Source organism: Meriones unguiculatus, chromosome 1, assembly GCF_030254825.1.
Source record: "Meriones unguiculatus strain TT.TT164.6M chromosome 1, Bangor_MerUng_6.1, whole genome shotgun sequence".
Classification (NCBI taxonomy): Eukaryota; Metazoa; Chordata; class Mammalia; order Rodentia; family Muridae; genus Meriones; species Meriones unguiculatus.
Genome location: NC_083349.1, coordinates 8,840,644 through 8,868,486, shown reverse-complemented (window position 1 = coordinate 8,868,486; position 27,843 = coordinate 8,840,644). Strand labels below are relative to the sequence as shown.

The 27,843-nt window shown below is 44.4% G+C and overlaps 2 protein-coding genes across 2 annotated transcripts in view; one reads left to right on the top strand and one right to left on the bottom strand.

Annotated features, from left to right (window-relative positions):
* Positions 1-1,976: 1,976 nt before the first annotated feature.
* Positions 1,977-14,638, top strand: Cuzd1 (CUB and zona pellucida like domains 1). Its single transcript, XM_021660186.2, has 9 exons — positions 1,977-2,290; positions 4,812-4,962; positions 6,842-7,056; positions 8,298-8,448; positions 8,761-8,978; positions 10,132-10,304; positions 11,511-11,902; positions 13,308-13,576; positions 14,279-14,638. The coding sequence occupies exons 1-9, from the start codon at positions 2,209-2,211 to the stop codon at positions 14,449-14,451; spliced, it is 1,824 nt and encodes a 607-aa protein (XP_021515861.1). The 5' UTR covers positions 1,977-2,208; the 3' UTR covers positions 14,452-14,638.
* Positions 14,639-17,612: 2,974 nt separating this feature from the next.
* Positions 17,613-27,843, bottom strand: part of LOC110563202 (deleted in malignant brain tumors 1 protein-like) — a 110,941-nt gene continuing 100,710 nt past the window's right edge. Inside the window, exons 63-68 of the mRNA XM_060376193.1 lie at positions 27,514-27,552; positions 25,365-25,676; positions 24,009-24,041; positions 23,139-23,314; positions 21,324-21,706; positions 17,613-18,355 (exon numbers count right to left, since the gene is read on the bottom strand). Coding sequence (XP_060232176.1) covers positions 18,064-18,355; positions 21,324-21,706; positions 23,139-23,314; positions 24,009-24,041; positions 25,365-25,676; positions 27,514-27,552 — 1,235 coding nt within the window. The 3' untranslated portion in view covers positions 17,613-18,063. The remainder of the gene's footprint in view (positions 18,356-21,323; positions 21,707-23,138; positions 23,315-24,008; positions 24,042-25,364; positions 25,677-27,513; positions 27,553-27,843) is intronic.

Below are 27,843 nucleotides of genomic sequence, written 5' to 3'. Positions count from 1 at the left end.
GTCTGGGTTGACATCTGTGCTCTCTTAGTGTCTACATGTCATCTGTTAAGGCCCTTTTGGCTTTCATAGTCTCTGTTGAGAAGTCAGATATAATTCTGATAGGTTTGCTTTTATCTGTGACTTGGCCTTTTTCCTATGCAGCTTTTAATATTCTTTTTTTTTCCTTTATATTTGGTGCTTTGAATATTAAGTGATGGGAGAATTTTTTCTTCTAGCCCAATCTATTTGTTGTTCTATAAGCTTCTTGTACATTTATAGGCATTTCTTTCTTTAGGTTAGGGTAATTTTCTTCTACAATTTTGTTGAAAATATTTTCTGGGCCTTGGACCTTGAAGTCTTCTTCTTTTCCTTTTATTCCTATCATTCTTAGGTTTTGTATTTTCATATTGTCCCAGATTTCTTAGATGTTTTGTGTCAGGAGCTTTTTAGATTTAACATTTTCTTTGACTGATTTATTGATTTCTTGTATCTTCTACACCTGGGATTATCTCTTCCATCTCTTGTATTCTGTTATTGATGCTTGTGTCTGTAGTTCCTATTCTCTTCCCTAGGTTTTCCATCTCCAGGATTGCCTTGGAGTGTGTTTTCTATATTGCTTCTATTTCCATTTTTAGGTCCTGGACAGTTTTATTCATTTCCTTCTCCCGTTTGGTTGTCTTTTCTTGTATTTCTTTAAGGGATTCACTCAGTTCTTTCACCTGCTTGTGTTTTCCTGTGTTTCTTTAAGGAATTTATTCAATTATTTCACCTGTTTGGTTGTATTTTTCTGCAGTTCTTTATGGGATTTCTTTTCTTCTTTTAAGGCCTCTATCATTTTCATAACCTTAGACTTAAGATTGTTTTCATGGGCTTGCACTGTGTTAATATCCTCAGGACTTGCTGTGGTAGGATAGCTGGGATTTGATGGTGTCATACGGCCCTGGGTTTTGTTGCTGGTGTTCTTGCGCTGACTTCTAGCCATCTGGTTGACTCTGTTATTAGCAGGCCTGGTGATCATTAATGGTAATAGGTAATAGGTCTCTGGGCTAATAGGTAGAGTTTGTGGTCCTGGATGGCCAAGTCCTCTGGTTTTCCTGCTGTTTCCTGATCCATGCTGGTTTACGGGGTTGCAGAAAGGGATGGGTTCCGGGAAATAGCACAGGTCGGGGAGCAGAGAACTGGAGTGCGGGGCACAAAGAGGAAGTGGAGCACAGAAGGCCCTGGGCAGACATGGCCACTGTTGCAGGCCAGTAGGTGTGTGTGTGTGTGTTGGGGGGGTGGTATTCTCTTACCTGCTGCTCCCTGATCCAAGCTGGTCTTGGGGGTTGCAGATCAGGGAGGGTCCTGGGAGAGGGTGCAGGCCAGGGAACTAGTACTACCTGATCCATGCTGGTCTCTGGAACAGCAGATCAGGGTGGGTCACAGGAAATCCCTTATGTGAATTTTGATTAATTCATTATCTGTTTCCCCCACATGACATGCAGTTTCCATTGGAGTAAAGTCTATCTATCTTGTACTCAGCTCTGTATTTCCACATCCTAGGACTGTAATCAATAAAAAATTTTGCTCTGTGAATGAATGAATGAATGAATGGGCAGCCCCTTTCACATACACACTCTTCCCCGGAGTCTTATGTTAGACACCAGGACTTCTATCTCTGAGTTGCAATCTCAGTGCCTGAGGGAGTCTAATCCACCCACTTTACCTCTTCAGAGAGACAGGGTTATGATTACTTGCAGGGAGGCCTGACCTATGTTGTCTTTTTCTCCCCATCCTTTGTCCCTCCCCTACCCCTTGGGTCAGCCTCCTGTAGGTCTCTGAGGCCCCCTCTGGGTCCAGAGTTTGCTATTCGCTGGTTTGCTGAGCTCCAGATCCCAAAGACTCCCGTTCCTGGAGAAGTCATGGCCTCAAGCCAGTGGGGCCACTTCATTCACGATCTGCACACACAGGGTCAAGGCTCAAGTTCAGATCATTTTCAAGGCCAGAGGAACTGCTGTGTAGCCGCTAAGCCCTGTGCAGAACTGGCTGGTCCCACAGCTCTTTGAAGAGCAACCTGGAAAGGGGAGGGCAATGCCGGGAACTGCTGGCAAGGATGCAGCTCCACAGCTGTGGCATTCTCACCAGCATCACCCCTGGTGTGGCCAAATTGACACGTTTCCCTAGCCACCAGAACGTTTACAAAACTCAGAGAATCATAAAAACCCGCGCGCCCTGAAACACCCTGCAAAGATGGAGGTCGCTGGAAGGCTTTTCCTTTGGACTGTTTTAGCTGCCTCCTGTGGGGCACAGCTAAATTCGACAGGAGCCGAAGGTAAGAAAGTTGAACCAGATTCTTCAACTCAAAAGAAGACTGGTTTTTTTTAGCAGGCCTCTCCCAGAACTTTGAAAGCTTTCCTCTCTGTCGCTGCCCTCAGTGAATATACAGAGAATAACTCAGCCTGGTGCTCTCTGGACTTTGTTCTGATAGTCATTTCATTAAGGCCCATATGGCCATGTTCTCTGAAATAGAAAGGGCACACACAAATTTCACCATGTAATTTCACTTTTAACAGCAGCATATCTTAACCCTAAAGGTATATATTTACATGAATGGATATTGGCATTTTTTTAAATGTTAATTTCAGTTACTGATGTTTTTAAGGGTAAATCAATACTGAGAAATAATCTGGTAAATTATAAAAGATTACATTTATGAGAAACGGTCTCTGTTAAGAGGAAAAATATTAAATTTTTACAATATGTTAGAACTACCCAATATATGTCTAGAACTATGCATGGAACATTTTTTAAAATCAAAAAGAGAAAAGGAAAGGGAAAGACTGATCACTTCACAGCAAGGATTTACTGAAGATGATGATCCTGAGTGGGTGGGATTCGGTCACCCTCTTCAATTACCTTTGTTGTCTTTTCCCAGGCAAGTGTAGAACTAGTTATAGTCATGTAAATGTAAGTAGATGATTCAATCAGTCACAGGTGAAAGAGAACAGAAGGTTTGTTTTTAAGTACTTAGAGGTTTTGATCATCCTTCTCTTTTGGAAAATGTGTCTCTTTTTGTCCTTGCTGGAGTGTGTGCATAAGTGCGTACATGCACGCAAATTTGTTTGTTTGTTTGTTTGTGAGGTAGGGTCTTACTACAAATTCCAGGCTGGCCTCTCTGCGTGGGAGCCTCCTTCTTCGGCCTTCCAAACGCTGCAGTCTTAAGTATATGCTGCCATACTGTGCTGTCCCTATTTTTTTCATTGGGTTCTTTGTCTTTAATTATTTTCTTTTTATAGTTACTTATTGTGTGTGCTCAAACACACATGTTCTCACATGTTACAGCGCTCAATTGAAAGTCAGAGGATAACCTCCAGGAGTTGGTTTCCTTCTACATGGGCTCTGGGGGTTGGATTTGGCTTATCAGCTTGGCAACAAGTGCCTTTACCCATTGACCCATTTCTTTGGCCCCATCTTTTTCTTCCAATATATATTTTTTTGCTTTTAAACTTTTTTTTTTTTTGAGACAGGGTTTCAATGTGTAGCCCTGGCTGTCCTGGAACCAGCTCTGTAGTCCAGGCTGGCCTTGAATTCACAGAAATCTGCCTGCCTTCCCCTTTCGAGTGCTGGGATTAAAGGTGTGCAACTCCACCACACAGCTAACAATTTCTAACTTTAAATGTATTTTGATCATATTTTTTTCTTCCTCCCCAAGTCCTTCCAGATCCTCTGTTCCAACGTATTTTCCCACTTTAAGTTCTTTCCCAAAAACAACCCCCAACCCCAGTACAACAATAAAATCTCCAAAACCTAAAAAGCAAAATACATCAACACCCAAATAGAAAAATAACACTGTAATCAAATAAAACTACACAAAAAATTGTGGAGTCCATTATATGTTAGTCAACTACTCCTGAATATAAGACCTGCTCTGGTCTTACTGCTGATATACCCAGTGTCATTTCATTGGAGAAAACTGATTTTTCTTCTCCCAGCAGGTATAAATGACAGTTCAGTTGTTAACTTTTATCCTAGTAGCTAGGTTTGCATTCATTCATTCAGTCATTCAAAAATGTAACAAATAAAATATAAGGTTAAACAAAAACGATCACATCAAAGTTGGACAAGACAAACCAACAGAAGGAAAAGAGCCCAAGAAAAGGCATAAGAGTCAAAGACCTACTCATTCACCCACTCAGGAATCCCATGAAACCACTAAACTGGAAGACTGGCCTTGTCTTTTTTTGTTTTGTTTTTGTTGTTGTTTTTGAGGCAAGGTTTCTCTGTGTAGCCTTGGCTGTCCTGGACTTGCTTAGCAGACCAGATTAACCTAGAACTCACAGAGATCTGCCTGCCTCTGGCCTTGTCTTTTAACTATTGAATTGTAAAAACTCTTTACCTATTCTAAATAGGTCTTTCTTAAAGTCCTAACATATTCTTTTTTTGACCCAGGACTCATAGAGCATACCTATTGCTTGTGTCTTGGTTTGAAGCAACTACAATATTTCTCCAAGTCACCTTCCTACTTATAGGTTTAACTTTAAACATATTTTGATCATATTCTTCTCTTCCTTCAAGTTCTTCCAGATCCTATTTTCCCTATCCACCCAACTTTAAATTCTTTCTCAAAAAAAACACCCAAAACAACAAAATCCCAATACCCGATACAACATCAAAATCCTCAAAATACATCAACACCCAAAGAGAAAAGAAACTGTAATCAAATAAAAGCATACAAAAAATTGTAGAGTCCATTTTATGTTGGTCAACTACTTCCTGTTGGAGGTTAAATCCTAGTGCCTCCTGGGAAGACAGGGACCACTCCTTTCTTCAGTGCCAACTATGGTATCTACCAGGCAGATCAAGATGCACAGCCAGTGTGGGAGGGGCCAATCTGGGAGAGACCCACAAAGCCCTGATCCTACAACTCAATGCTGATGAGAACTGCACCTGGACCATAGAGAGACCTGAAAACAGGAGCATCAGGATCATCTTCTCCCACATCCAGTAAGTGGAGGCTTCGATTTCTCAAGGAGGGTGCTGACTCTAGCCATGTTGGGGTGGAAGATGAGCTCTCTGCAGAGGGAATTCAGCTGCTTCTGGAGGCTGACGTGATTCCCATGATGACGATAATAACAATGATGATCATTATGGTCGTTGCTCATCACCAAAGACTGGCATGCCAAAATCTGGGCCCCAAGGGCCCCATGAGGCCAGGGCTAGAGATATAAACACAAGGAACTTGATAGCTTGTGGAGGTCCATCAAATAATGCACACAATGATCATGGTTAGTACCCAGGTAGTTTAGTTCTAGACTGTAGGTCTTAAGATCTTAAACTCTGGTCTACTTTAAAGCCATCATGGAAGCTTCCCTCTCACCCCTCCCCCCAAAAAAAAAGCCAGTTCTAGGCTGCACCCTATACAGTTAGACAGTAGTTTCTGGGTATTGGACCCAAACTTAATAATTTTTGAAATTTGATTTTGAAAACAGCATACGTTTGCACATGTTTTGTAATACCCTTACTATAACATGCTAAATCTGAGACACTGTACTACAAAACCTCTGAACTTCATAAATTCTGCCCCAGTTCATTTCTCAGCACTGCTCTGCAGCAGATGTAACCAAATTCAGCAGATAAGAAAGCTCAGAGAAGCCATGCTGTGGACCAAGGCCACCAGATAATAGATGAAGAAAGGGATGGAATCCTAGCACCCTTGCTCCGGGGCTCCTGCTCTTACCTCACTTCAGTGGCTCTCACTCTGTAACCAGAATCACCAAGAGGGCGCATCAAAGCACACAAGCTGGCCTCGTCTTTACTATCCAATTTAAATAAGATAGGTGGAGCCTGAACATCTGCATAAGAAACAAATTCCCAAGTGACTCTCATCTGTTGTTCTAGCCACCGTACCTGGAGAACCAGGGCTCTACATTGTAGAAGCTGGGATTGACTGACTTTCAGTGAAATGCAAAGAAGGCAACTCACTGACTTCCTGGAACACTAGAGCTATCTAGAAAACTACACTCCCATCCCCATTTTTGATATATAAAGAAGAAGAGAAGGATTGTGATAAGAGAAAAACCTAGTAGAAAGAAGACAGTATTTGTTGGGACAACTTCTTCTTTATGAAGTATGTGATAGGAGCTTCATGCTGAGAACACCCAACACAAAAACTTCCAACAAAAGAAAAAAAGTACACCAGAATATTCCTTTTACAGCAGAGAAAACTGAGGTCAGATAAGGTTAAATTGCTGGTTCAAAGCTTTACAGCCCGGAAATGCTTAAGGTTAAAAGGAAGTTCAGGTTTTCTGAGCTTGTAATATTTGGCTTAAAGCTATCTTGGGAATAGACCTTTTATGTGTGTTTGGAAATAGCCTGACAGTATACACAGAAAATAGAAATCCTGGGCTGCCCTCTTCAGCTCAGAGCACTGGACCGTCCTCCAGAGGAAGGGAGGAAGAGGCAGTTTGGGGCTGCTTCACCTGAAGGTGGCCACACAGGAGTTGTTTTTCAGCAAGCTTGGATATCAAATATCAATGAGTCTGGATTCTAAATTAGAAAGATCTATACTAAATAGTCACCATGCAGGCACAGGAACCGGGGGCGATGGAAGTATTAGGAGGAATGCAGCCCTGGATTCCAGGCCTGTTTTTGTTCATTTGCTAGCTATAAGGTGCTGGCAAGTTAGTTCACTTTCTTGAGCCCATTAATATTGTGGTTTGATGTTGAAGAGGGGTGGGGCTCATGCCTGGTCTTGGAGAGGTTTAAGTGAACCAGATTGGCCCCACTTTATAAACTGTTGTGCTAATATGAATAGGGGACAATGCATTTCGAATGCCATTTTGCTAGTGGTTCTTCTCCAACCACAGGTGTGTTCTGTTCCCAGGTTAGATCCAGACGGAAGTTGTGAAAGTGAAAACATTGAGGTGTTTGATGGGAGCTCCACTGATGGGCCTCTCCTAGGGAAGGCCTGCAGTAAAAATGACTTCGTGCCTGTATTTGAATCATCATCCAATTCACTGACATTTCAGATAGTCACTGACTGGACAAAGATCCAAAGAAGTGTCTTTATCTTCTACTATTTCTTCTCTCCTGGAACCTGTAAGTTGTCCTGACACGTCCTTTCCCCAGCCCCCTGCAAGCACAGTCTACATCTGCTGGGGTCATTGTGCTCTTGAGTCTGTTTCCTCACAGCCCGCCCTGGTGGAAAAGGCAATTCTCCAGTTCTGTGCACAGAAGTCACAGATTCAGTTGCCAGCTTTGAAACTCTAATTCTTTAGTTCTGGGGAAGCTCATGATGCTTTTACTCTAACCAGTTCCCTGGTGAGGCAGTAGACTCAGCTCACCAGACAGCTACAGGCCGACAAGTGCTGCTGTGTCTGAGCCCAAAGGGCTCTGTTTGGCCCATTTAGTAACCTTGAGACCTCTGAGACACCCATTACATGTGGGTTGAGGTTCTTGAGGCTTTGTTTATCAGGTTCCTGGGAGTGATTCTGACAACAAAACAAATGTGGAGTGAAACTGATGCAGTTTTTGGGCAGCCAGGTGTTCCATGATTCTACATACCTGTCTGCCAATTCCAGTTTTACCTTGGGTAGAATGCCGTAGACTTGAGCCAGCAGGGTCATGAGGAGAGCTTCACTCTGATTTTCTAGAAGAGCTGATCTTTACACGGATATCTTATGCTAACAGAAACACCAAGCTGGAGACAGCAAACTCTTCTGAAGCTGGAACCAGACTGGTCCTCATACTGGACAGGGAGACCTGACCTGACATGGGTCCTATGAGTCAGCTAACCTAAACTATTTTATACCTCCATAGGAGTCTTCAGTTTGCTTCTCTGTGTTTTCTTTGTCATGTTGCCCACTACTGTACCTATGATGGCAGGGAAGGCCCAAGGAAGGTTGCATCTGGGCTGAACTTTGAATATTATCATGACTCGTGTACGGAGAGGAGAGAGTAGTAGTGAAGGGCTCTATGCTGGGCAGACATGTTAAGAAAGGGCAATCTAGAACAGCAGCTCCCACGCTGGTAGCCAGTGAGACAGACAGCAACGACGGGTGAGGAGCCTCCGGTCCCGGGAATGTGGCTACATTCCGCAGTTCAGCCCGGGTAGTGGTGGGCCTCTCTAGCAGTTCAGCTCACCTTCGTGTGACTCACTTGACAACAGGGCAGAGCTGCATTCTCAGGCACACCAAAGGCAAATAAATGGTCTGGTTCTAAAAGAAGATGAAGGCCTCAACTGTGACCCACAGGAAGACAGTAGCGGTGTGACACCCAGGGGGGCCATGCTAAGCTCCGGACGTCACAGAAAACTCACAACCGTCTCTGTATTGTTCCAGCTGTTCCAAACTGTGGTGGTTACCTGCACGCCTTGGAGGGGTCCTTCAGCAGTCCCAATTACCCACAGCCACACCCAGAGCTGGCGTACTGTGTATGGCACATACAAGTGGAGAAAGGCTATAAGATAGAGTTGAAATTTAAAGAGATCTTGTAAGTATTGTGTTCTTCTGTAGCCGCCCCCAGCAACTGGGGGACCAACCTGGGGAGAAAAGAAACTCACAGGCCCCCCAAGTACGGATACTTTTCAGAGAACCAGTGTGGAAAGAGAAATAGCAATGCTGTTGGCTATTTTTTTTTAGACATTCTGAGGTCCCACGAAGGGACTGACAAAAGTTCCAGGTTTGTCATCCTAAATCTGAGATGTCATTGTAAGGAAAAATCCTTCATGACTTTAGAAGGAATGCTGTAACTCAGAGCTGACTCAATTCGAAAAGCTTTTACATCAGAGGCTGTCCTTCTTAGCCTAGAAATGGATGAACACTGCAGATTTGATTTCATCGCACTCTACGATGGCCCCTCCACCACATCTGGCCTGCTCAAACAGCTCTGCGGCCGCGGGCAACCTACCTTCGAATCTTCCTCAGACTCCATGACTGTCGTGCTGTCTACGGATTACGCCAATTCCTACAGAGGCTTTTCTGCTTCCTATACCTCAGTTTACATAGAAGATGTCAACACTAGTAAGACACTCTTCATGACCCTTAGCTCTTTGGAGCTCCTTGATTATTTCACCCTGCTCCTTAATTCTTAAGCCTGAATGTAGCTGGCCTTGTTTGCCAGCCTGTCGTGTGTACATGGGAATTTAGCCAAACCTGAGGCTTGAGGGTCTGCTCTGTTGCTTACCACAGGAGGAAGGGAAGAACTCCATTAAGGCTGAAAAGGACTTTGACTTCTGTAGAACTCAGGGTCTGGTTGGCTTAGTGTCTTCTGTAATGGCATAATTTTTAAAGAACCGTAATAGTAATAATTGGGGAAAAAGAGGCTATAAATTTGGGTGTGGAAGGCATGGAAAGAGTTGGAGGGAAGGGCTTAGGGGTGAAAGGGAAAAAAGGGAAATGATGCAACTATATTTTGACTAAAGTGTATAAATTATTAGATGTATAGATTATACTTTTAAACAAAGTAGCAATGGGCATTGTGAAATGCTTATCAACTACTTGGCCATGTCAGTCTTGTACCTAAGGTATTGTGAGTTCAGATGTCTGTTTATTTAATTGTTTGTTTGTGTGTGAGAATGGGCATGTGCATGTGTTTGTTCACGAGTCTGTGTGTGTGTGTGTGTGTGTGTGTGTGTGTGTAGAGGAGAACATTGGGTGCCCTGCTCTAGCACTTTCTGCCTTATTCCCTTGAGACAGGGTTTTAATCTGGAGGTAGGCTGGAAGCCAGCAAACCCCAGTGATCATTCTGTCTCTGTCCCCAGCAGTTCTAGGGTCATGGTCACATACACAAACACAGGTAGCTTTTTATGGGGGATTTTACTGGGGATTTTAACTCTGGCTCATGCTTGAGCAGAAAGTTCTGTTATTGACAGCCATCTTCCTAGCCCAGTCAGTAGGTTCAGGTTATTTGTTGCTGTTATTATTTTTTTGTGTTGTGAGAGGAGGTCTCATTATATAGACCTGACTATCCTGGAACTCTTTATGTAGACCTAGAATTCAGAGATCAGCCTGCCTCTACCTCCTAACTGCTAGGGTTAAAGGTGTGTGGCACCAATCCCAGCAGTTTAAATGTTTCATAGATTCGTTCGCTCATGGAAATCTTAAAAATGCCAACTTCTTAGCTAGCCCAAATGCGATCATTCTTTCTAATCCTTTCCCCCTCTTTTCTTGACAGCATCTTTAAGTTGTGCTTCTGACAAGATGAGAGTCATCATAAGCAAATCATTCCTACAGTCACTTAACTACAATGAGGACAACTTGCAACTAAATGACCCAACTTGCAGACCGAGCGTATCAAATGTCATAGAATTCTCCATCCCTCTGCACGAATGTGGTACAATCAAAAAGGTACTGTGAAACCCACAGCTGTGTTCTGGTCAAATGCCCAGCACACGGCGATGCACAGGTATGAAACTTGCTGTGCCTTTCACAAACCTCAGTGGACTCTCCTGGTTGGACTGAGAAAGCAGGCTTACAGATGTGCACACATTCACTCACAGGCAAAGGAAAGACTGTCTTAGTCTTTTGCAGAGTACCTGGAGGATGAGTGCTTTTCCCAAAAGGCAGAGAGCTCTGAAACCTTACTAGACAGAGGTGGAATATCTTTGGCGGTCAGGGTTTCCTAGACCACTGGGAAAAGCTGTGCAGAAAGCACCATTCTGTATTTGGTAGAATTGAGCTGGATTTTAAGATCTTATTTTCCTTGAAAAGATGAAGGGTTGTTAAGCCTGTGATTTGGTCCGCACACTTTAGAAATGCCATTTAAGATCTCAAGCACTGTCGACATTCTTAGGCCCCTTAATATACATACTCTAAACTTAAGCCACCTTGTGATTGAGGATGGAGGCTTAGACTGGAGGAGTTGATAAAGAGTTAATATTTTATTCTATTCATTTTTTTCCTTTCAGAAGTGAACACACACACGCTTCATGATGTCCCAGGCTTCTAGGGTACACCACGGTCAAGCTTCCATCCACACACATTTGGGGAACTGCCTGGTTAATCATAACTACTTAGGTCTCTTCTCGGAGGGAACATGTTATAGAATTCAGTCTTCTATGTATCAAACCCAGGGCCTCCCACCCGCTAGGCAAGCCCTCTGCCGCTAGGCAAGTCCTCTGTTTACTTTTTGTTTCAAAACAGGATCTCACTAAGTTGTCCAGGCTGGCCTTGACCTCTGTGGCTCAAGTGGGCTTTGAACTTGTGATCCTTCTGCCTCAAGCCTACCTAGGAGCAGGCTTGGTGTCAACAGGCCTGGTCTGGTGGGTTTAAAGTCTTTATAGGGCTGAAAATTTGCATTCCACAATGATGTTAATGTAATAGAAGGAAAATCCCACCCGAGTCTATTCTGTCTTCCCGTCATTCTAATACAAGCTCTATCTTTCACTTTTTTCCTTCTACAGGTTGTGGTCACGCTACAGTAAAACAAATTTAAAGTTGAGAGTATGTGAGGCTGTTGTCTCACGTCTTTAGGAAATTAGATTGTCACCTGCAAGCCTTATCCTTGTCTGTGCTCTGAGATATAAAATTTTTGAATTCCTTCCCATCCTGCAGATAGAGGACCACACAATCACTTATACCAACAAAATCACCTTCACCAAGGCTCCCATGTCTGCTCTGATCACCCGACAGAAGCACCTCCAGATCGTAGTGACCTGTGAGATGGAATATAATTCTACCGTGGAGATTCTGTACATAACTGAAGACGACATCATACAAAACGAAAGTGCCCTGGGCAAATACAACACCAGCATGGCTCTTTATGACTCCAGCACCTTTGAAAACCGTTTACAGGACTCACCGTATTACGTGGATTTGAACCAAACTCTTTTTGTTCAAGTCACTTTGCACACCTTAGATCCGAGCCTGGTGGTGTTTCTGGATACTTGCCGAGCCTCTCCCACGCCTGACTTTGCCTCTCCGACCTATGACTTAATCAACAGCGGGTATGTACTCACACAGCAGATCGAGTGTTTTCTTCTTCTCTTTCTGATGTGCTGAGTGGGGAATGTGCACACGCGAGTGCGTGGAGGCTAGAGACTGACCCCAGTTGTCTTCCTCAAAGACTCTCTGAGTTATTTTTAATTCATTACTTTTCTTCTTCTTTGTATGCATGTGTGGTGTGTGTATTTGTGCATGTTCGCTTGTATGTTGGCCTATGTGAGTGTTCACATGTCGGGGTGTCTGCATCTGTGGAGGCCTGGGGTTGATGCCAGAAGTCTCCCTCCACATCTTATTCAGGGAGGCTCCATGTCTTAGTGAATTTAGAACTTGCCAGAAGGCTGTTTTGGCTAGACAGCCTGCTTTGGGGTTTTCCCTGTCTTTACCTTTTGAGAGCTAGTATGCAGGTGGCTCACCTGGCACTCACCTGGCAAATGTAGGTTCCGAACAGGGACCCAAATTCTGGTCCTCATACTTTCATGACAGGTGCTTTAACCACTGATCTATCTCCTCCTCATCCTCTCACTATTTTTTGAGATAGGGTCTTCCAGTGGACCTGGAACGTGCGGATTCAACTATGCTCACTGGCCAGAAAAATCCAGGCATTGTCCTGGCTCTGCCTCCCTAACCTTGGGATTGCAAGCATGCTAGACTTTTATGTGAGTGTTGGCACATGAACTCAGGCTCTCATGATAGTGTATTGAAATTGAATAATTTCCCCAGCCCACATTTTAATAAAGCAAATTTTGTATTTATAAACACTCCTGTCTGTATATGTGTATAAATTTTTCCTAATGTGAAATTTTATTAAATATAATCATTTAAAATCATTACTATATATTAGCTACAGATAATTCATATTAAAATATTTAGACAGACTTTCCATATTCCTTGGATTTTAAATGTGACCACAAATTATTTGCTGGTGGAGGAAAAAAACACTTACATGATTTGTCTAAAAGGGCCTAGTTGCATTTTTCTTTTTGTATATTTTGGCTATTTTCAGCAAAGACTTGGAAGTTTCCTTATTGTGTGCCATCCTTAGAATGCATTGTACTCAAGAAAATAAACGTAGCTTTTTTTTTAAAAGAAAAAAAAAAGCACATGTTGTTTTGAAAGAGGCTTCTTTTTCCTCTGAAAAAGAAGCAATAAGCTATACTGTGTCAATACCTGACATGTTAGGAAGTGTTTGAACCCGGGTGCATAGGTGTTGATATTCTGGTAGGTCACAGGGCCTTATTACCTTCCCCAAAACCAGCCCCACCACTCAAGGCCACAACACTCTGAACCACTGATGTCTCTCTAGGAAGTCTCCCAGAGTCACACACTGAATACAATGCTGTATCACCACATTTCCTTATGAAAAAGCTGCTGTGCTAAACTCTGCTCTGTCCCTAAATTCTGTTCCAGGTGTAGTCGAGACGAGACTTGTGAAGTGTACCCCTTATTTGGACACTATGGAAGATTCCAGTTTAATGCCTTTAAATTCTTGAGATATATGAACTCTGTGTATCTCAAGTGTAAGATTCTGATCTGCGATACTGATGACCACACGTCTCGCTGCAGTCAAGGCTGTGTCTCAAGAAGGAAACGAGATATTTCTCCATATAAGTGGAAGACTGAGTCTGTCATAGGACCAATTCGCCTGAAGAGGGACAGAAGTGCGAGTGGAAACACAGGCAAGAACACACTGTCCATTTTCTAAGAACACCTGTGGCTCATAAAATGTGGCCCAAATCTGTTGTTCCTGGGATGAACGGCTTAGAAATTTAACATAGACATTCTAGCAAACAAATGACTAAGTGCACAAGATGAATATTTCTATCATATAAATCATATGTGCATATGTATGGATATAAGCATATATATATATACACACACACACATTATTTGTACAGCCTTTAAGAGTGTATATATACTATCGCTGTTTCTAAAAACAAAACAAAACAAAACAAAAAAACTCTTTCTTTTAGCTTCTAAGTTCCTTGTTACAGATGTTTAAGCAGGTAATTACATTAGAAATAATCTATTTTAACGTCTCAATGAGGAACAAAGCCAACCAGTGCCCACATCAGAGCCTATTTGGTAAAAGTTATCTTTTCAAATTAGGCAATATTATATTAACATAGAACAACTAACTTACTACTGGGCATAGTGAAACCTGACAGATTGCATAGCAAAGACTCAAAGACAGTCCACAGCTAAACGGCCTAGGGCAAAACATAAATAAAATGAATTTAGATGTTTGAGAATTGTTCCCCTACAGTGAGTTGAAATTACATAGTATCAATTTATGCATAAGAGCCATAAGGCATAACTTGCAATTTTGAACACTACCGAAACTTTGTCATGCTAATCCTTAAAATTATTTTCAATTGCAGGACTTTTGCCTCAAACACATGAAGCAGAAATTTCCAACCAGCCTCTCAGCCATCTGCGCCTGTTTTCCTTCATGGTTCTTGTTCTGAATGTGCTGGTTGTGGCTGTAGCCACAGTGAAGTATTTTGTAAATCAAAGGATGGATCACAGATACCAGAAGCTGCAGGTCTACTAGCTGTGGACCCGAAGAAGACCCCTTGTCTTCTGTGGGGTGCCTGATGAAACAGTTTCCTGTGCCTACAAGGGTTAGGAATAAACCAGGAAGATCTGACAAGGCAACATGCACACATTCATGTTCATATCACAGTGACTGTGTGTTTCATTATGGGATAGATGAAATGAATAAATATGTCTGCTCACCATTTTTGGACAGTCTCACTTATGTAACTCTGATTGGCCTAGAGCTTCCAAGGCAGACCAGGCTAGCCCTGCATTCCCAGTGCCGGAACTAAAGGTGTGAGCCACCACAATCCAGCTCAGCTTCCTTTTTAGATGCTAAATAAAACATGTCATCTATAAAATTTAAAGCATAAACTACCCTTGGAAAGATAGAACATTGTCATTTGAACGGAAGTGAAAGAGTGGGCTCCTGAGTCCCCTGAAGCCACTGCTCATCTGCAGTGAGCACCTCTCCCCTGTGCAGCCCACAGAGGAGCTCAGTGGGAAGACCTCAGGCTGGTTTCTGAGCTATGAGATAAAAACGTTCCTGTTTGGGTCTTTTCTGAGACTGACATTCAACCAAGGACCATGTATGGACATAACCTAGAACCTCCACTCAGATGTAGCCTGTGGTAGCTCAGTAACCAATTGGTTTCCCAAAATGAGGGGAACAGGGACTATTTCTAACAGGAACTCGATGACTGGCTCTTTGGTCTCCCCACCCCCGAAGGGAGGAGCAGTCCTGTTAGGCCACAGAGGAGGGCTTTGCAGCCAGTCCTGAAGATACCTGATAAAACAGGATCAGATGAATGGGGAGGAGGTCCCCCCCATCAGTGGACTTGGAAAGGGGCACGGTGGAGATGAGGGAGGGAGGGAGGGAGGGACTGGGAGGGAATGAGGGATTGGGACACGGCTGGGATACAGAGTTAATAAAATGTAACTGATAAAAAAAAATAAAATAAAAAAAAATTAAAAAAAAAATTGATACAAAAACAAAACAAAACAAAAAAAAAAACGTTCCTGTTTCTTATGAGTCTGAGTACCCCAGTCCTGAGAAGCCGATTTCCCAGCCCCTAAGCCAAAGAAGATATTCCACATTCACTTCTTAGCATCTTAGTGCAGAGCTTTCAACGATTCATCTAAATTTCTCTTCTGCAAACTCCTTTTTAATGTAACGTAAAAAACAACAACAAAGAGTTTCACTAGTCATAGTCATGTTTTTTTACGACTTATTTTTGTTTCATGTGTATGAGTGTTTTCCCTGCCTCTACACATGTGTAACCACATGTGTGCTGGTGCCTGAGGAGGCTGAGAAGAGGGTATCAGGTTTCCCGGAACTAGAGATGCCATGTGAGTGCTGGGAGCTGAAGCTGGGTCCTCTGCAAGAGCAGCAAGGGTTCTAAGCTGCTGAACCACCTCTCCAGCCTCACATTAAGTTCTTAAGATGACACAACTGCCTGGCCTGGTCACTGCCTCTCAGCCATCTTGCCATCAGGAGTTGATTATATGTTCTGTTCTGGCCATCATGCTAGATATTCAGAGACAGTCCAGGCATGGGTATGTCATTCTAGGAAAATGATCAGGTACTGTGACCCAACAGAGAGTGTAGTCACGATGTCTATAGAAATGTGATCAAAGGCCCTAGCTCTGGAGTTGGAAGGCTAGGTGCTGGCCCATATCGTCGAGGTTGCCTTAACTCTGTGTCTCTACAGCTTAACAGAGGGGTTGATGGGAGTTGGTCTCTTCTGGGGATATGGTAAAGACTAGAGAAAAGAGTTTCTTAGTAACCGGGGGCATCTGTTCTCCACTATCCACAGTGAAAAGTCATCTTTGGAAAAGGGCTGCTCAAAGGAGCTGTGACCTTGGGCCAAACAGCTGTCTTCACAGACTTTCCTAGGGAAGGGCGGTCTATGAGCCCCTAGCCAGAAGTACCACCAGAAGCCTTGTGAGTGAATCCATGTGTTTGATGTCACTTCTGGGCACCTACTATCTTTACTTTCTAAAACAACATGGCTTTTAGATCTCTTCCAAAGCAATAATCTACTTCTCTGCTTCATTCAGGAGATTTACTTAACCAAGAATTTCAGAAATGCTAAAAACAAAAGGATAGGGATGAAATATTAGGCATGTGCCAATCAGTGGGGCAGAGGTGGTCCTGCCAACCTCGTGTTCTTTGTTCCCCTGAAGTGGTCACCTCATTTCTGGCTTTCTACTGGGCATGCTCAGTACAAAAGGATCTGGTTCCTTTCTAAATGGGAGTGGGAGTAGATGTTCAGGCTCCCCACCTGGTCCCCTTCTGACAGGTGCAGGTGAGCCCTCACTGCTGCCTAAGAGCACCTCAAACTCCATTTTGCCTTCCCTGACATTACCCCATCCTGGTAGAAGGTGGCAGCAAAGCTCCTAAGTCTTACCAAGGTGCTAATTGCTAAAGGATATTTTTGTAATCAAACCAAAATGGTCCCTAAGGTGATTTGAGTTGTTTGTAAATTTCCACTTCAGTACCCCAGAGTTAGCTATCAGGCTCCCCCAGACATTGCCCTCCTTTCTTCAGAAGGTAAGATGACTGCAATCTTACTTCTCACATGCTCTTTATCAACACAGACTAAAACAATTTCTTGGACAAAGACATGGGCTCATCATAAATACTTCTACTGAATATTTCGGGACAGTGGGAGGAACAAAAGCACTGACTCTGTTAAAATTCATGTTCTTAAGAAAAATATGCTGAGAGGGATCACATGTTCAAAGCCAACCTGGGTTATGCAGGGAGACCTTGTCTCAAAAGGCAAAACAAAGAAAAGTGGCAGCTTTGAAGGTGCTGAGTACAGAACAGACTGCTTCTCCTTCCAGGAGATAAGGAGATTAAAGTGAGAACTGTCCTCCTGCTTCAGGAACAGGATGTTGCCGACCTGTTCTTGTTTGCCCTTCAGCTTTCCTGGGCAACTTTCAAGTTTCCCAGATGTTTGGAGAATGTGTGCAACTCATAGAGAAGCATTGGGTCTTTGTGATTCTGTTTCAATCCTCCCACTTGCAAGCTGAAAGCCAGACCCCCAAAAGCTAGGCTCTTCAAAAGAAAACAATTAAATGAGACTGTTAAAAACACTATCAAACTTAAAAACTTGTGTTCAGTTGTTCTGCTTAAAAGAGCTTAAAAAAAATGAGCAGTGTGACTTCCCGGAAAACATTTTATTTATTATTATTATTATTATTATTATTATTATTATTTACAGGATTACTGGCAAGGTCTGGAAATGAATTTTCACATTCCCAAAAGAACAGAAAGAGGCCCAACTACCTACCAGCATCCAAATAGTAAGTAGTAGAGATTTAAAAACAATCTTTAGTTGGCCACAAGGTAAAGAGAAACAATCCTGCTTTTTCTAATGTTCTGTACATTTTTAAGACAATGATCAAGTTCTTAAGAGTGAAGAATAATAACAAAATCAGCATTATTTTAGCCTACAAACAGAGCAACCACCTTGGAAGTGAGTGCTAGAGATTAACCAACCCCAGGTTCTTCCACCCGCCTGCATGGAGAGTGTAGACACTTGCAGTCAATGTCTGGCTTCCTGGTAAGAAAAAGACCCGATTCCAGTTTTCTGACACACTCATGTGAGAGCTGGAGAGATCACACCAGGGCCTCGCTCTGAGTAACTGCTCTGTGGATCTTCAGTGGTCCCACTGTTCGGAAATACTCCGTTTGTTCTTCTCTGACCTCTGGCGAGCCTGCGCCTCTCCTTTCCCGCCGAGTACAGCCTTGAGAGCATTGGGAAGAGCGGTCCCCGATCCGGCAAATAGCAACCTTACACTGCAGGTAGACCACATCGTAGCTTTTGAGGAAGCTGAAGGCGTTGAACTTGAACTGGGCCACGTTCTTCTCAGGGGTCCGGAGGTTGGAGTAGGAATTGTCTTTGATGCATCTGACGGGAAGAAAAACCCAGACCCAAACATGACATAAATTTTCTCCAACCAACATAATTAACCTTGGGTCTAAGTTTCCGAATCCCAGATGGAGTTCTTCCCACTACCTCTCTTTTCTGAAGTAACTGCTGCTAGTTTCCATCATGGAAACTCCATACCTGGCCGTAAACAGAAGGGAAGAGTTAGCACACTGCAAACAAACCAAGGTTTTCGCTGCACCCTTTGCCTTCTATGTTTACCCTATTTTGCCTAAAGGGAAAGTTATAAGGCAGCTGCTGTTACATTTAAAAGTGCATTTAGATTATTTAAGAAGTATATCATAGGACTGGCAATTCAGGTCCATGGTTGAGTGTTTGGCTAGCATTCCCGGTGCCCTGGGTTCAATTCCCTGTGTGACCCAAAGAAAGTATGTTATAAACCATAGGGCGGGATAAGTGATACATCAAGAGGAGATAAAATGGAGTTATATAAAATGTGCAGTTAGAAAAGAATTAGAGAAGACAGAAAAGGGGTGGGAACAGGGCAAAGATAAAAGACACAATGCATAGGTAGTTGATTTTATCTACCTGTTTGGATCTGAACTTAAAACACGAATAGTTCAAACATACCACCGTAAAGATAGGAGAATAGATACAAAGGAATATACAAAAGCATATGATATGTGTTCTCTACAAGAGAGCCACTTTAAATATAAAGATACAAATAAATTGAAAGGAAGTGGAGAACAGTACAGCAGTTGTTTGTTTTATACAGAACAAACCTCAGAGAGAGGAGAATGGGCAGGGACAAGAGAGTTGTTTTCCAACATCAAAAGAAAGGGCCGGTCCTCGAAGAAGAGACCCTTAACCAAGATAACTGAAGTAAAGAATAATCATTAGCCAAATATAATAATCATTAGTGCAATGCACCTACAAGCAGAGCATTAAAACGTGGGAGGCAAAGAGAACTGCAGAGACTGATACCGACAAATCCACTATTATAATTCGATGCTTCAACATTCCTCTGTCAACTGATAGGTCTATCAACTGAGGGGCAGAAAGTCAAGAAGAGTACAAACAACCTAAGGAACACTAGTAATCCACTAGATCTGCCGACATAGTCTATCCCACAACAGCAGAAAACATGTTCTCCTCAAGTCCAGGTAGAACCTTCATTAGATCACATAAGGAATACTCTGCTAGTCTTAAAAGGAGAGAAATATATTCTCAGGAAGCAATGGTATTAAACTTGAAATCAATGGCAGCTAACTTTCTGGAAAATTCTCAAAATACTTGAAAGTAAACAGTATACTTTCGGGTAACTGATGTATCAAAAATGTCCTAAGAGAAATTTAAGACTGTTTTGAAGGAAGTGAAAATTAATATCTGTGGTGATTTTGGTAAGAATGGCCCCTGCGGGCTTATTTTTAAATACTTGGTCCCCAGTTGGTAGAACTGTTTGGAAAGCCTTGTTGGAGGAGGAATGTCACTGGGGGCAGGCTTTGAGTTTTCAAAAGACTAGTGGCATTCCCCGTGTTCTCTCTCTCTTCCTACTTGTGAACCAAGCTGCAAGCTCTCAGCTTTTCCTGCCATTGTCCCTTCACCCCGCCATCATGGACTCTAACCCTCCAAAACCACAATCCTAATTAAACACTTTCTTTTACAAGTTGCCTTGCTCATGATGTTTTGTCATAATACAATACCCAATTTAATCAAACTTTGTAGGATGTTGCTAAGCCAATGCTTGGAGGGATTTGTAGTATTGATTGTAAAGATGTCCAATCAATAATCTAAGATTTCAAAGTTAGAGAAAGGGAAGCAAATTAAGTCTAAAGTAAGAACAACAGCTTGCTGTCTTGGGCATTCCGACACCTGACTGAACATCTCACCCTCTTATGATCATGAGGACAGTCAGAAGGGAAGAACCTTGTTCCTCTGGAACTCAGTCTTTGTGTAGCATGCCAGAGAAAACTGTAGCAGGTGCTGCCTTGCTCCTCTGTTGATCTTTGGAAACAGGTGCCTCACTATCACCCATGGGCTTAAGGCTGCTGTGGCTCTTACACACTAAAACTGCCACCAAGTAAATAATGAGTTTCTTAACTAGTTGCCAGTTACCCCTTCATGAACATTTAGCCCCTGCCTTCCAGGCATAACTACTGCCAACTTGAAATCAGAGCAGATGGACTCATTCGTGCTCAGGTAGACCCTCACACCACACCTATTAGCATTCCTTTCTGCAGGGAAAGAGTGGAAAGGTGATTAGCTCCTCAGCTGATTCCAGCCACTCCCTCCTGCCCAATCCCAGCTGCAAGTGATCTCAGGAGACCTGGAGTTGATAAGACGTAAAAGGTTAACTGAATCGGGGGCTCCTTCTATGCAGCATTCATGGGGATATGTCATCCATACTGGGGTGGTGCGCTTGGGGTCCCCTATTCAACTCCTTCCTCATGCTTCTGCAAATGGGCCCAGAGAACTTACTGGTTCACCAAGCTGGACTCTGGTGGAATTCTTTTTTTGGGTTTGTCCTTTGTCGTATCTGGGGCAAATAGACATTTGTGTATGTTCCCCAGAGAAAGCAATGCAACAGCACCTGATAAACCAAAGAGGCAAACAACTTGCCAAGGTTCTTACTTGGCTAATCATTTGATGAACCAAAGGAGTCAGAAGGCACCTGGCTAGTTTAACTAGGGGCTGAGTTTGGGAAAATGTATTGACCCATTGGTGTGAACCAAAATCACGAATGCCCTGAGGAGGGAAACTAGGAAGGAAAAAAGGCTTAGGTTAGAAAAGGTGGGGTGGGACAGCAAAGTGCTGAATGGGCTTTTGAGGAGTCAAGGGAGGTTGTCTAGGCTCCTGTACTCCCCAGTGTGATCAGAGGTCTGCTAGAGACACCCTACACCCTCCTGACTTATGACTCCAGGTCCTGAAACCACAGAGAAATACCATGTACATTTAACATCAACAAGGCAGAGTTTCCATTTGTCCTTACCCTTCCTGGATCAAATCGTACTTGACGGTTGTGAAATCACTGGCGTCAGGAGAAGCCACACAGGTGTCCACAACGAGCCTCAGATTGGGATTGTGGCTGTGGAGGGTGGCCTGGAGGAAGACCTCTTCCCTCTGACTGGCATAAGGGGGGTTTCTCCCCCCAATGTTCTGAGATGCAGGTGATTGGAGGAATGAGATGGATACGTCATAGCCGACGTCCTCCTTCTTAGCGTCACTCTGGTGCACAATTTCAACGGCAGACTGGCCATCCACTTTGCAGGTGAACTTCACCTGGGGTACCCTGTGCCTCACAATGACTCGGCCAGGGTGGCCTTGTGTTCTGCCTCTGATGGAGTTGGAGTAGCTGAGAGAGCCTTGGTGGTCCTGTAAAGATGAGGGGATTAATGGGTGGGCAGTGTGCCTGGTGCCCTGATTAGTGCCTCTGTCGACAGAAGAGCTCTCTCCTTTCAGCATGTGCTGGGTACCAGCTTCCTGGCATGCCTGAGAGCTGGAGTCCCTGGCTGGACCACTGTGATAACACTAGGAAGGTGTGTGTGTGTCGAGGGAGTCCCCTGGATGAGGACTTCTCCTCCCCTCCTGTAACGGCCAATCTGTAGAGCTGTGAGCTGGGCAGCAGGTCCGCTGTGACTGCCTGGAACTCCCTCTCTTTTGAATTCCTCCACACAATAAATTACAACTGGCACCCCACCACTCTGACCATACCCAACTTGGATCTTGTATCTTCTCTGCCTTTGACCTCTTTGGCTGCAGGCCTGGTCCTGTCAGCCTTGGCTTCTAGCTTTGCTTCTTGCTTATATCTTCCACAATCAGCTCCAGTAAATATAGAGGTCAGAAGTGGACTGGACAGAGCGATGGGCAGGAGCCACCACCTGCACTTCTTTAAATGCCCTGGGTGGCTGCCCAGAGGCACAGCTTGGCCAGGAACATTTTTGAAGCATGTGTCACTCTCTGCCAGGGGCTGCCTTTCTCCTAGACAGAGGGACCTTCTGGCTTCAGGGGCAGAAATCTTTCAGTTAAGAAGTGGAATTTTCAGAGCAAAAAGGATAAAAACGACCATGCAGCAAACAGCCACACAGCAGGGAAAATAGGAAGAGCATCACTGGAGGCCTTATGTTGGTCGCATCACGGGGTTGGTTTGAATGAATGTGATAGCCTTGGTCAATGACGTCAGGTGAGCCTTTTGCATGTGTACAAGGAGGGAAACAGGAAAGCAGCACCAGGAACATGATTTGGATCAAGTCACTGTCAAACATACTGAGAAGGCTGTCATGGAGGAATGGTTCCTTCATGTATACACACCTTCCCTTAATTTCACTGCCATCATTTCATGGGATAAAAGATGGTCATGAAGAATTAAATAGACATGCTCCTGAATGTCCTAGATATTTGCTTTCTGTAGTGTGGAATGTGACTAGCTACTTGGAGACAAAGCAGGCAGGCAGACAACCGTCATCCCCAGCACCATGGCTTGCTCATGGTAGACGTGTTCTGACGTTCGGTCAAGAAGCATGTGCCGACAAATGCTGGCTTTGAAACTGGGAGAGTATTATCAACCCATTCATCAGCCATCCATCACGCACGTCACTCCACTCAACATTTGTGATAGATCGTCTCGGGTTGTGTGTGTGTCTGAAATTCTTCAAACGGTAGAACATTTCAGAGACATTAGGGAGCTGCTTCAGAAGTGATGCTGTTCCCTTCTCTTACACAGATTTTAACAGGAAGTGCAATTTTCTAACTCCCTCTTCTTGTACTCCATCCACAGAAGGTCCCCACTTCCCTGTCAGCCTCTTACCTGCCTGATGGTGCCACAGTGGCCATAAGGAATACTGAAGATGAGGTAACGCCCAGTGACTTGGGGGCGACACATCTTATCATTTAAGTGGATGTCCCAGGAGGAGTAGCCTAGTCTCCGGAGATAGCCTCGGTCAATGACAGCTTGGAAGAGGTGAGGCAAGCAGGACAGATAAGCTGAAGGGGAGAGAGAGAGAGAGAGAAACTGGTACATTGACAAATAGCTCAGGGACTGGTTGTATGTTACAAAAGTACCACAGACAGTGCTCTGGGCTGAGCTGGACCTGCATCCTTTACTGTATCCCCTTGACTTGACTTGCATAGGTGTGTGTGTGTGAATGTGTGTGTGTGTGTGTGTGTGTGTGTGTGTGTGTGTTGGTTTGGTTAGACTCAGGATCCTCCTCTGGTCTCTGAATTAATTCCCAGTGCTGCCATTGCAAATGGGTACAAGGTGGCTGGCTTTGATATACGTTCTCAGGAGCAAACAAATCCTCATGCTTTCAAGGCAAGTACTTTACCAACAGAGCCATCCCCACAGCCCCGACGCTCATCGGCTTTCCTACTGTCCTCAAAAAAGGCTTTGAAGTAGAACCATCTCGGTAGGGAAGTCCACTTGCAGTCTATGTGGGTCAGAGCCTTGCCTAGGGCTTTAAAGGACAACTTGTGACATGCTCTGTCTGACATGTGTCTGTCTGGGCTGAGGTATGCTGGAAGACGAGTAGAGCAAAATGAGGAGGACCCTGGCACAGAGGGGGTCTTTCCTAACTACCCAGTAGTTTAGACTAGCTGACCTCCTTCTTCTCCCCATTCAGCTACTCTCTTAGCTCCTTTCACAACCAGCTTCAGACCCCAGGAGGGAAGATGACTTTACCATTTTCCTTGGGCACAAGAGAGTCTGATGGACCTGTTGAGGGGAGACGAAAGTGAACGTCACTGGACTGACACACGGGAGGAGGATGGTAATCTGTCATTAGACAAAGCATCGCAGCTGGAGGGTGATGGCATGAGAACATTCCAGAACATGCAAAGTAAAAGGGGGATCAAGTGTCTCCTGACACAAGATGGAGTCTGACATATGTCAGGTAGCACGGAGAACATTGATGTTATCAACATCAAGATTTGTGGAGTGAAAAAGGATGGTAAATGTGAACACCACTGCTTGGATGGGCTCTTGGTTTCTTTCTACACACAGGCATGCTTGGGACCCCAGGCTGGGGGGAAAAATGCATTCTGGGGCCATTAAAGACTTCGCTCAGAATCAAAACAGGGCAGTGCTCTAGGGCCAAGGCTCCACATCCAGGAACTGTGGTCTTTGGCCATGGTTGGCATGAGCCCCCCTTGGTGTACAGAAGAACAGAATGTGGATCCTTATTCAAAGTGGGATTCTGAGGTGGATGGCTGAGCTGTGAAAAGACATTCTAACAGCCAAGTCTGGGAGGTTCCAGACTGACTGACACAACTTCCACTTCTTGGGGAGTTCTTGGCTTCAGGGGTCTCTCCAGTGTTTCTATTGGGGGCCCACGTCCATGCAAAACAGGCCTTACACAGGATAAAGGCAACAGCCGTGGTCTGTTCAACTGTAATAAAAGTAGTGACAATAGATGAGGTGAACTCAGGCTTCTTCAAGTCTTAGAATCCTCCAACTCTCTGAAATTTGCATGGGCCAATTTAGGGATAACCTAGACAGATTAAAAGGAGGTACTGTGCCATATAGGTGGTACTCAGACTGCCAAGAAAGACACAGCTGACAATAAAATATATTCCAGGAAAGATACTGGGGAAAATCTTTGATGCGAAGGACACAGGGAAGCTAGGGCACTGTGGAGAGTGTTTTGGACTCTGAGGGTTAGTCATGTCCTGATACAGTGTCTCCAGGATGGGGCCCATCATGACCTCCGAGACTGAGAAAGTAACAGGGTAAGCTGTGTCCGGCAATTGCTACACTCTTAACGGTTCCGTGACACCGTCCCTCCCTTCTTTGAGCCTCACAATTCTTCAGCTATATTTCTGACTGAAATGCTCCACTGAGCTGGCACTAGAGCAAGCTCATTAACAAAATCAGACCAGTGATCAAAACATCACCACCGCTAGCTCTTTGTTCTAAAACGGGATATCTTGGCCAAGTGGCGAATGCCTTAAGGATGGGTGGTGCTGAGGCAGAGCACTTTCCCAGACCTAGGACCACACCTTCCCAGGAAGCCATGCCTGCCCCCCTACGAGCCCCTACCTGCACAGACCACACTGGCATCCTCGCGGTGGTGGCAGTTGTGCCTTGTCCAGCCGGCATGGGCACAGCTCTCCAGGGAGTCCTCCCTGCCCGAGCAGCGCACTTCATTCATCAGGATGGGGCCTGTGCCGGGCCCGAAGTGGCTTCTGCCAGGGGCGCCTAGCGCGGGACCGCAGCCCAGGAGGCGGCACACCACTCGGGCGCTCTTGATGTTCCAGCGGTCATCGCAAACGGTTCCCCACACGCCCTGGTGCCGCACCTCCAGACGGCCCTCACAGCGGCTCGGCCCGCCGACCAGACGCAGAGGCAGGTCTGTGAAGCAGAAGTCCGCTCAGGTCAGATTTCTAGAGTAGACACTATACTATCTCAGGATGACACTTGTACCTGGAGCCTTCTCTATGCCCCTAAATTACCCTTAGCCCTCAAAGAATGTCCATAAAAGCGAACCTAGTTACCCAAACATCTAACCTCTTTAAACAAAAACACAAAACCTAAAGCAAAACCAGGCAAAAATCGAACCAACAAACGCACCCCCCCCATCTCCCCACCCTGTGCTCAAATCTTTGGAAAACAATTGCTTTAAGTGGAGAGGTTACCTCGATTCGTCAACACCCCCCCCCCCCATCCCATGAAATCACTGCTATACTTACGGGGCAACCATTTAAGAACGAAAACTGTATTATATAATTTAGCTACTCTACCCTTATACACGGGTCTGAGCACCACAGAATTCTCCACCAGAACGCTACACTGGAAATAACCTAGGTGCTCTGCCACAGGGCAGTGGGTGGGTTGTAGTGTGTGCACCACAGCAAAGGAATACTTCAAAAATGTTTGATTTGAATAAAGCAATGAATGGCACATCCTGTGCAACCATGCCGCTTACCCACGAGGACACGTTCTGAGGACTGTGCTGTTGGGCAGCTTTGTGGTCACACACAAAGAGCGTGTTGTGGAACCATTGCTGTTCATGGATGATGGAAACATCCTTGTGTGGGGCAGGACTGTATCACACTGGAGGTGCCATGCCCACACATAAGGGCCAGGTGGTTTGCCTCTGCAGTAATGAGTCACCACGGCACTGTTTTGCCAGAAGAAAAGCCTGCCTGGGTATTAAACCCACGAGCGTTAGTTCTGACAGCTGATTGGTCTCCAAGAAGTGCCCTCTCTTGGCCTGGTTGGTGTTACAATATCCAAAGCAAGATACTTGTGTAACTGTGAGAATGAGCTGAAGAGGCAGCTCAGTGGAGAGAGGGAGGGGCCTGGCCTGCATCCAGCATCGGGAAAAGAAAAGGGCGACCTGAGAACACACGGGGGTATCTTCTGAGTGAGGTCTTAGAGATGAATTATGTGTGTCTGACTCACACTGTACATACATCTGCATGTAATATTACCCGTGGCTCACAACTGTTCCTGTAAAGGGGGAGGGAGTCTCAGTGAAAGAGAAATGTGATCCTAACAGTTTCAATAGACACCTTATCATTTTAGTGACTAGAAAGACTCAAGAACTGCCAGGGAAAAGGAAAGTTGCATCATCGATCTAAAATGTTAGAACTTTACAAACGCACATGCCACAGGCTCACATTTCAGTTCAGCTTCAAGCTGAGGAGGAAATGCTTTTGGTTCTTTCAGACCTCAGTCCATTGGTTTGAGTACAGGAATCCTATCCCTTACTTTTTACTTTCTTGGCATCAAAATGTGGCAAATATTGCTATGTTTTGTTCATTCTCCAGGAGGAAAACAATTTCTTAGATGCTCAAAAGGAAAGCTTTAATTAATGTTATAGGCGTTTTTTGTTTGTTTGTTTGTTTGTTTTTTGACATGGTCTCACTACTTAGCCCTGGCTGGCTCCTGGAACTGTGATTCAAACCCACAGAAACTCATATGCCCCTGCCTCCTGAGTGTTGGTGATTAAAGATTGTGCCACCATACCCGGCATTAGGCAACATTTCTGAAAGGGCTGAGAAGAAAGGGGAGGAAGTTGACCATCTTCCTCTGGCGCAGTTTCGGGTGAGAAACACTGACTATTACATTCAACCATATAGAGGGAGGCCAGGTAGAAAAATTAGCATCAGATAATGAGATGAAATGTGGTGGCATAAATGAGAGGAAGGCGCTTTACTCCAGCGACAAGCACAGTGATCCTTACCAGGTGACGGAGTCACTTTTGTCAATGTTGAAACTGTGTCTGGAAAAAAAAAGTGGTGAAAAGAAGGGATTAAAATGTGGGATTACAACGTGGCTTCACTGAAATTAGACTGCAGGCCTACTGTAAGAAGCCTGTTCCGTAGCAGTATGCATATGCCACTTGTTTTTCGTGTTGTAGAACACGGTTTAAAACATTCTCATGGTCCACACCTGCACCCCCCAATTCTTACTAAGACTAATCTGGGGAAGTTTTATCACTGCTTTAGGACTGAAAAAAAAAAAAGAGAGAGACTCGGAGGAACTGTAAAACAGGACTAGGTCATTCAGCTCA

Excerpts from the sequence above, each read along its gene's own strand:
- Cuzd1 (XM_021660186.2), top strand. The coding sequence starts at position 2,209 with ATGGAGGTCGCTGGAAGGCTTTTCCTTTGGACTGTTTTAGCTGCCTCC. Across the intron at positions 10,305-11,510 it reads AATGTGGTACAATCAAAAAG|ATAGAGGACCACACAATCAC; the intron begins GTACTGTGAAAC and ends CCCATCCTGCAG. Across the intron at positions 11,903-13,307 it reads TATGACTTAATCAACAGCGG|GTGTAGTCGAGACGAGACTT; the intron begins GTATGTACTCAC and ends ATTCTGTTCCAG.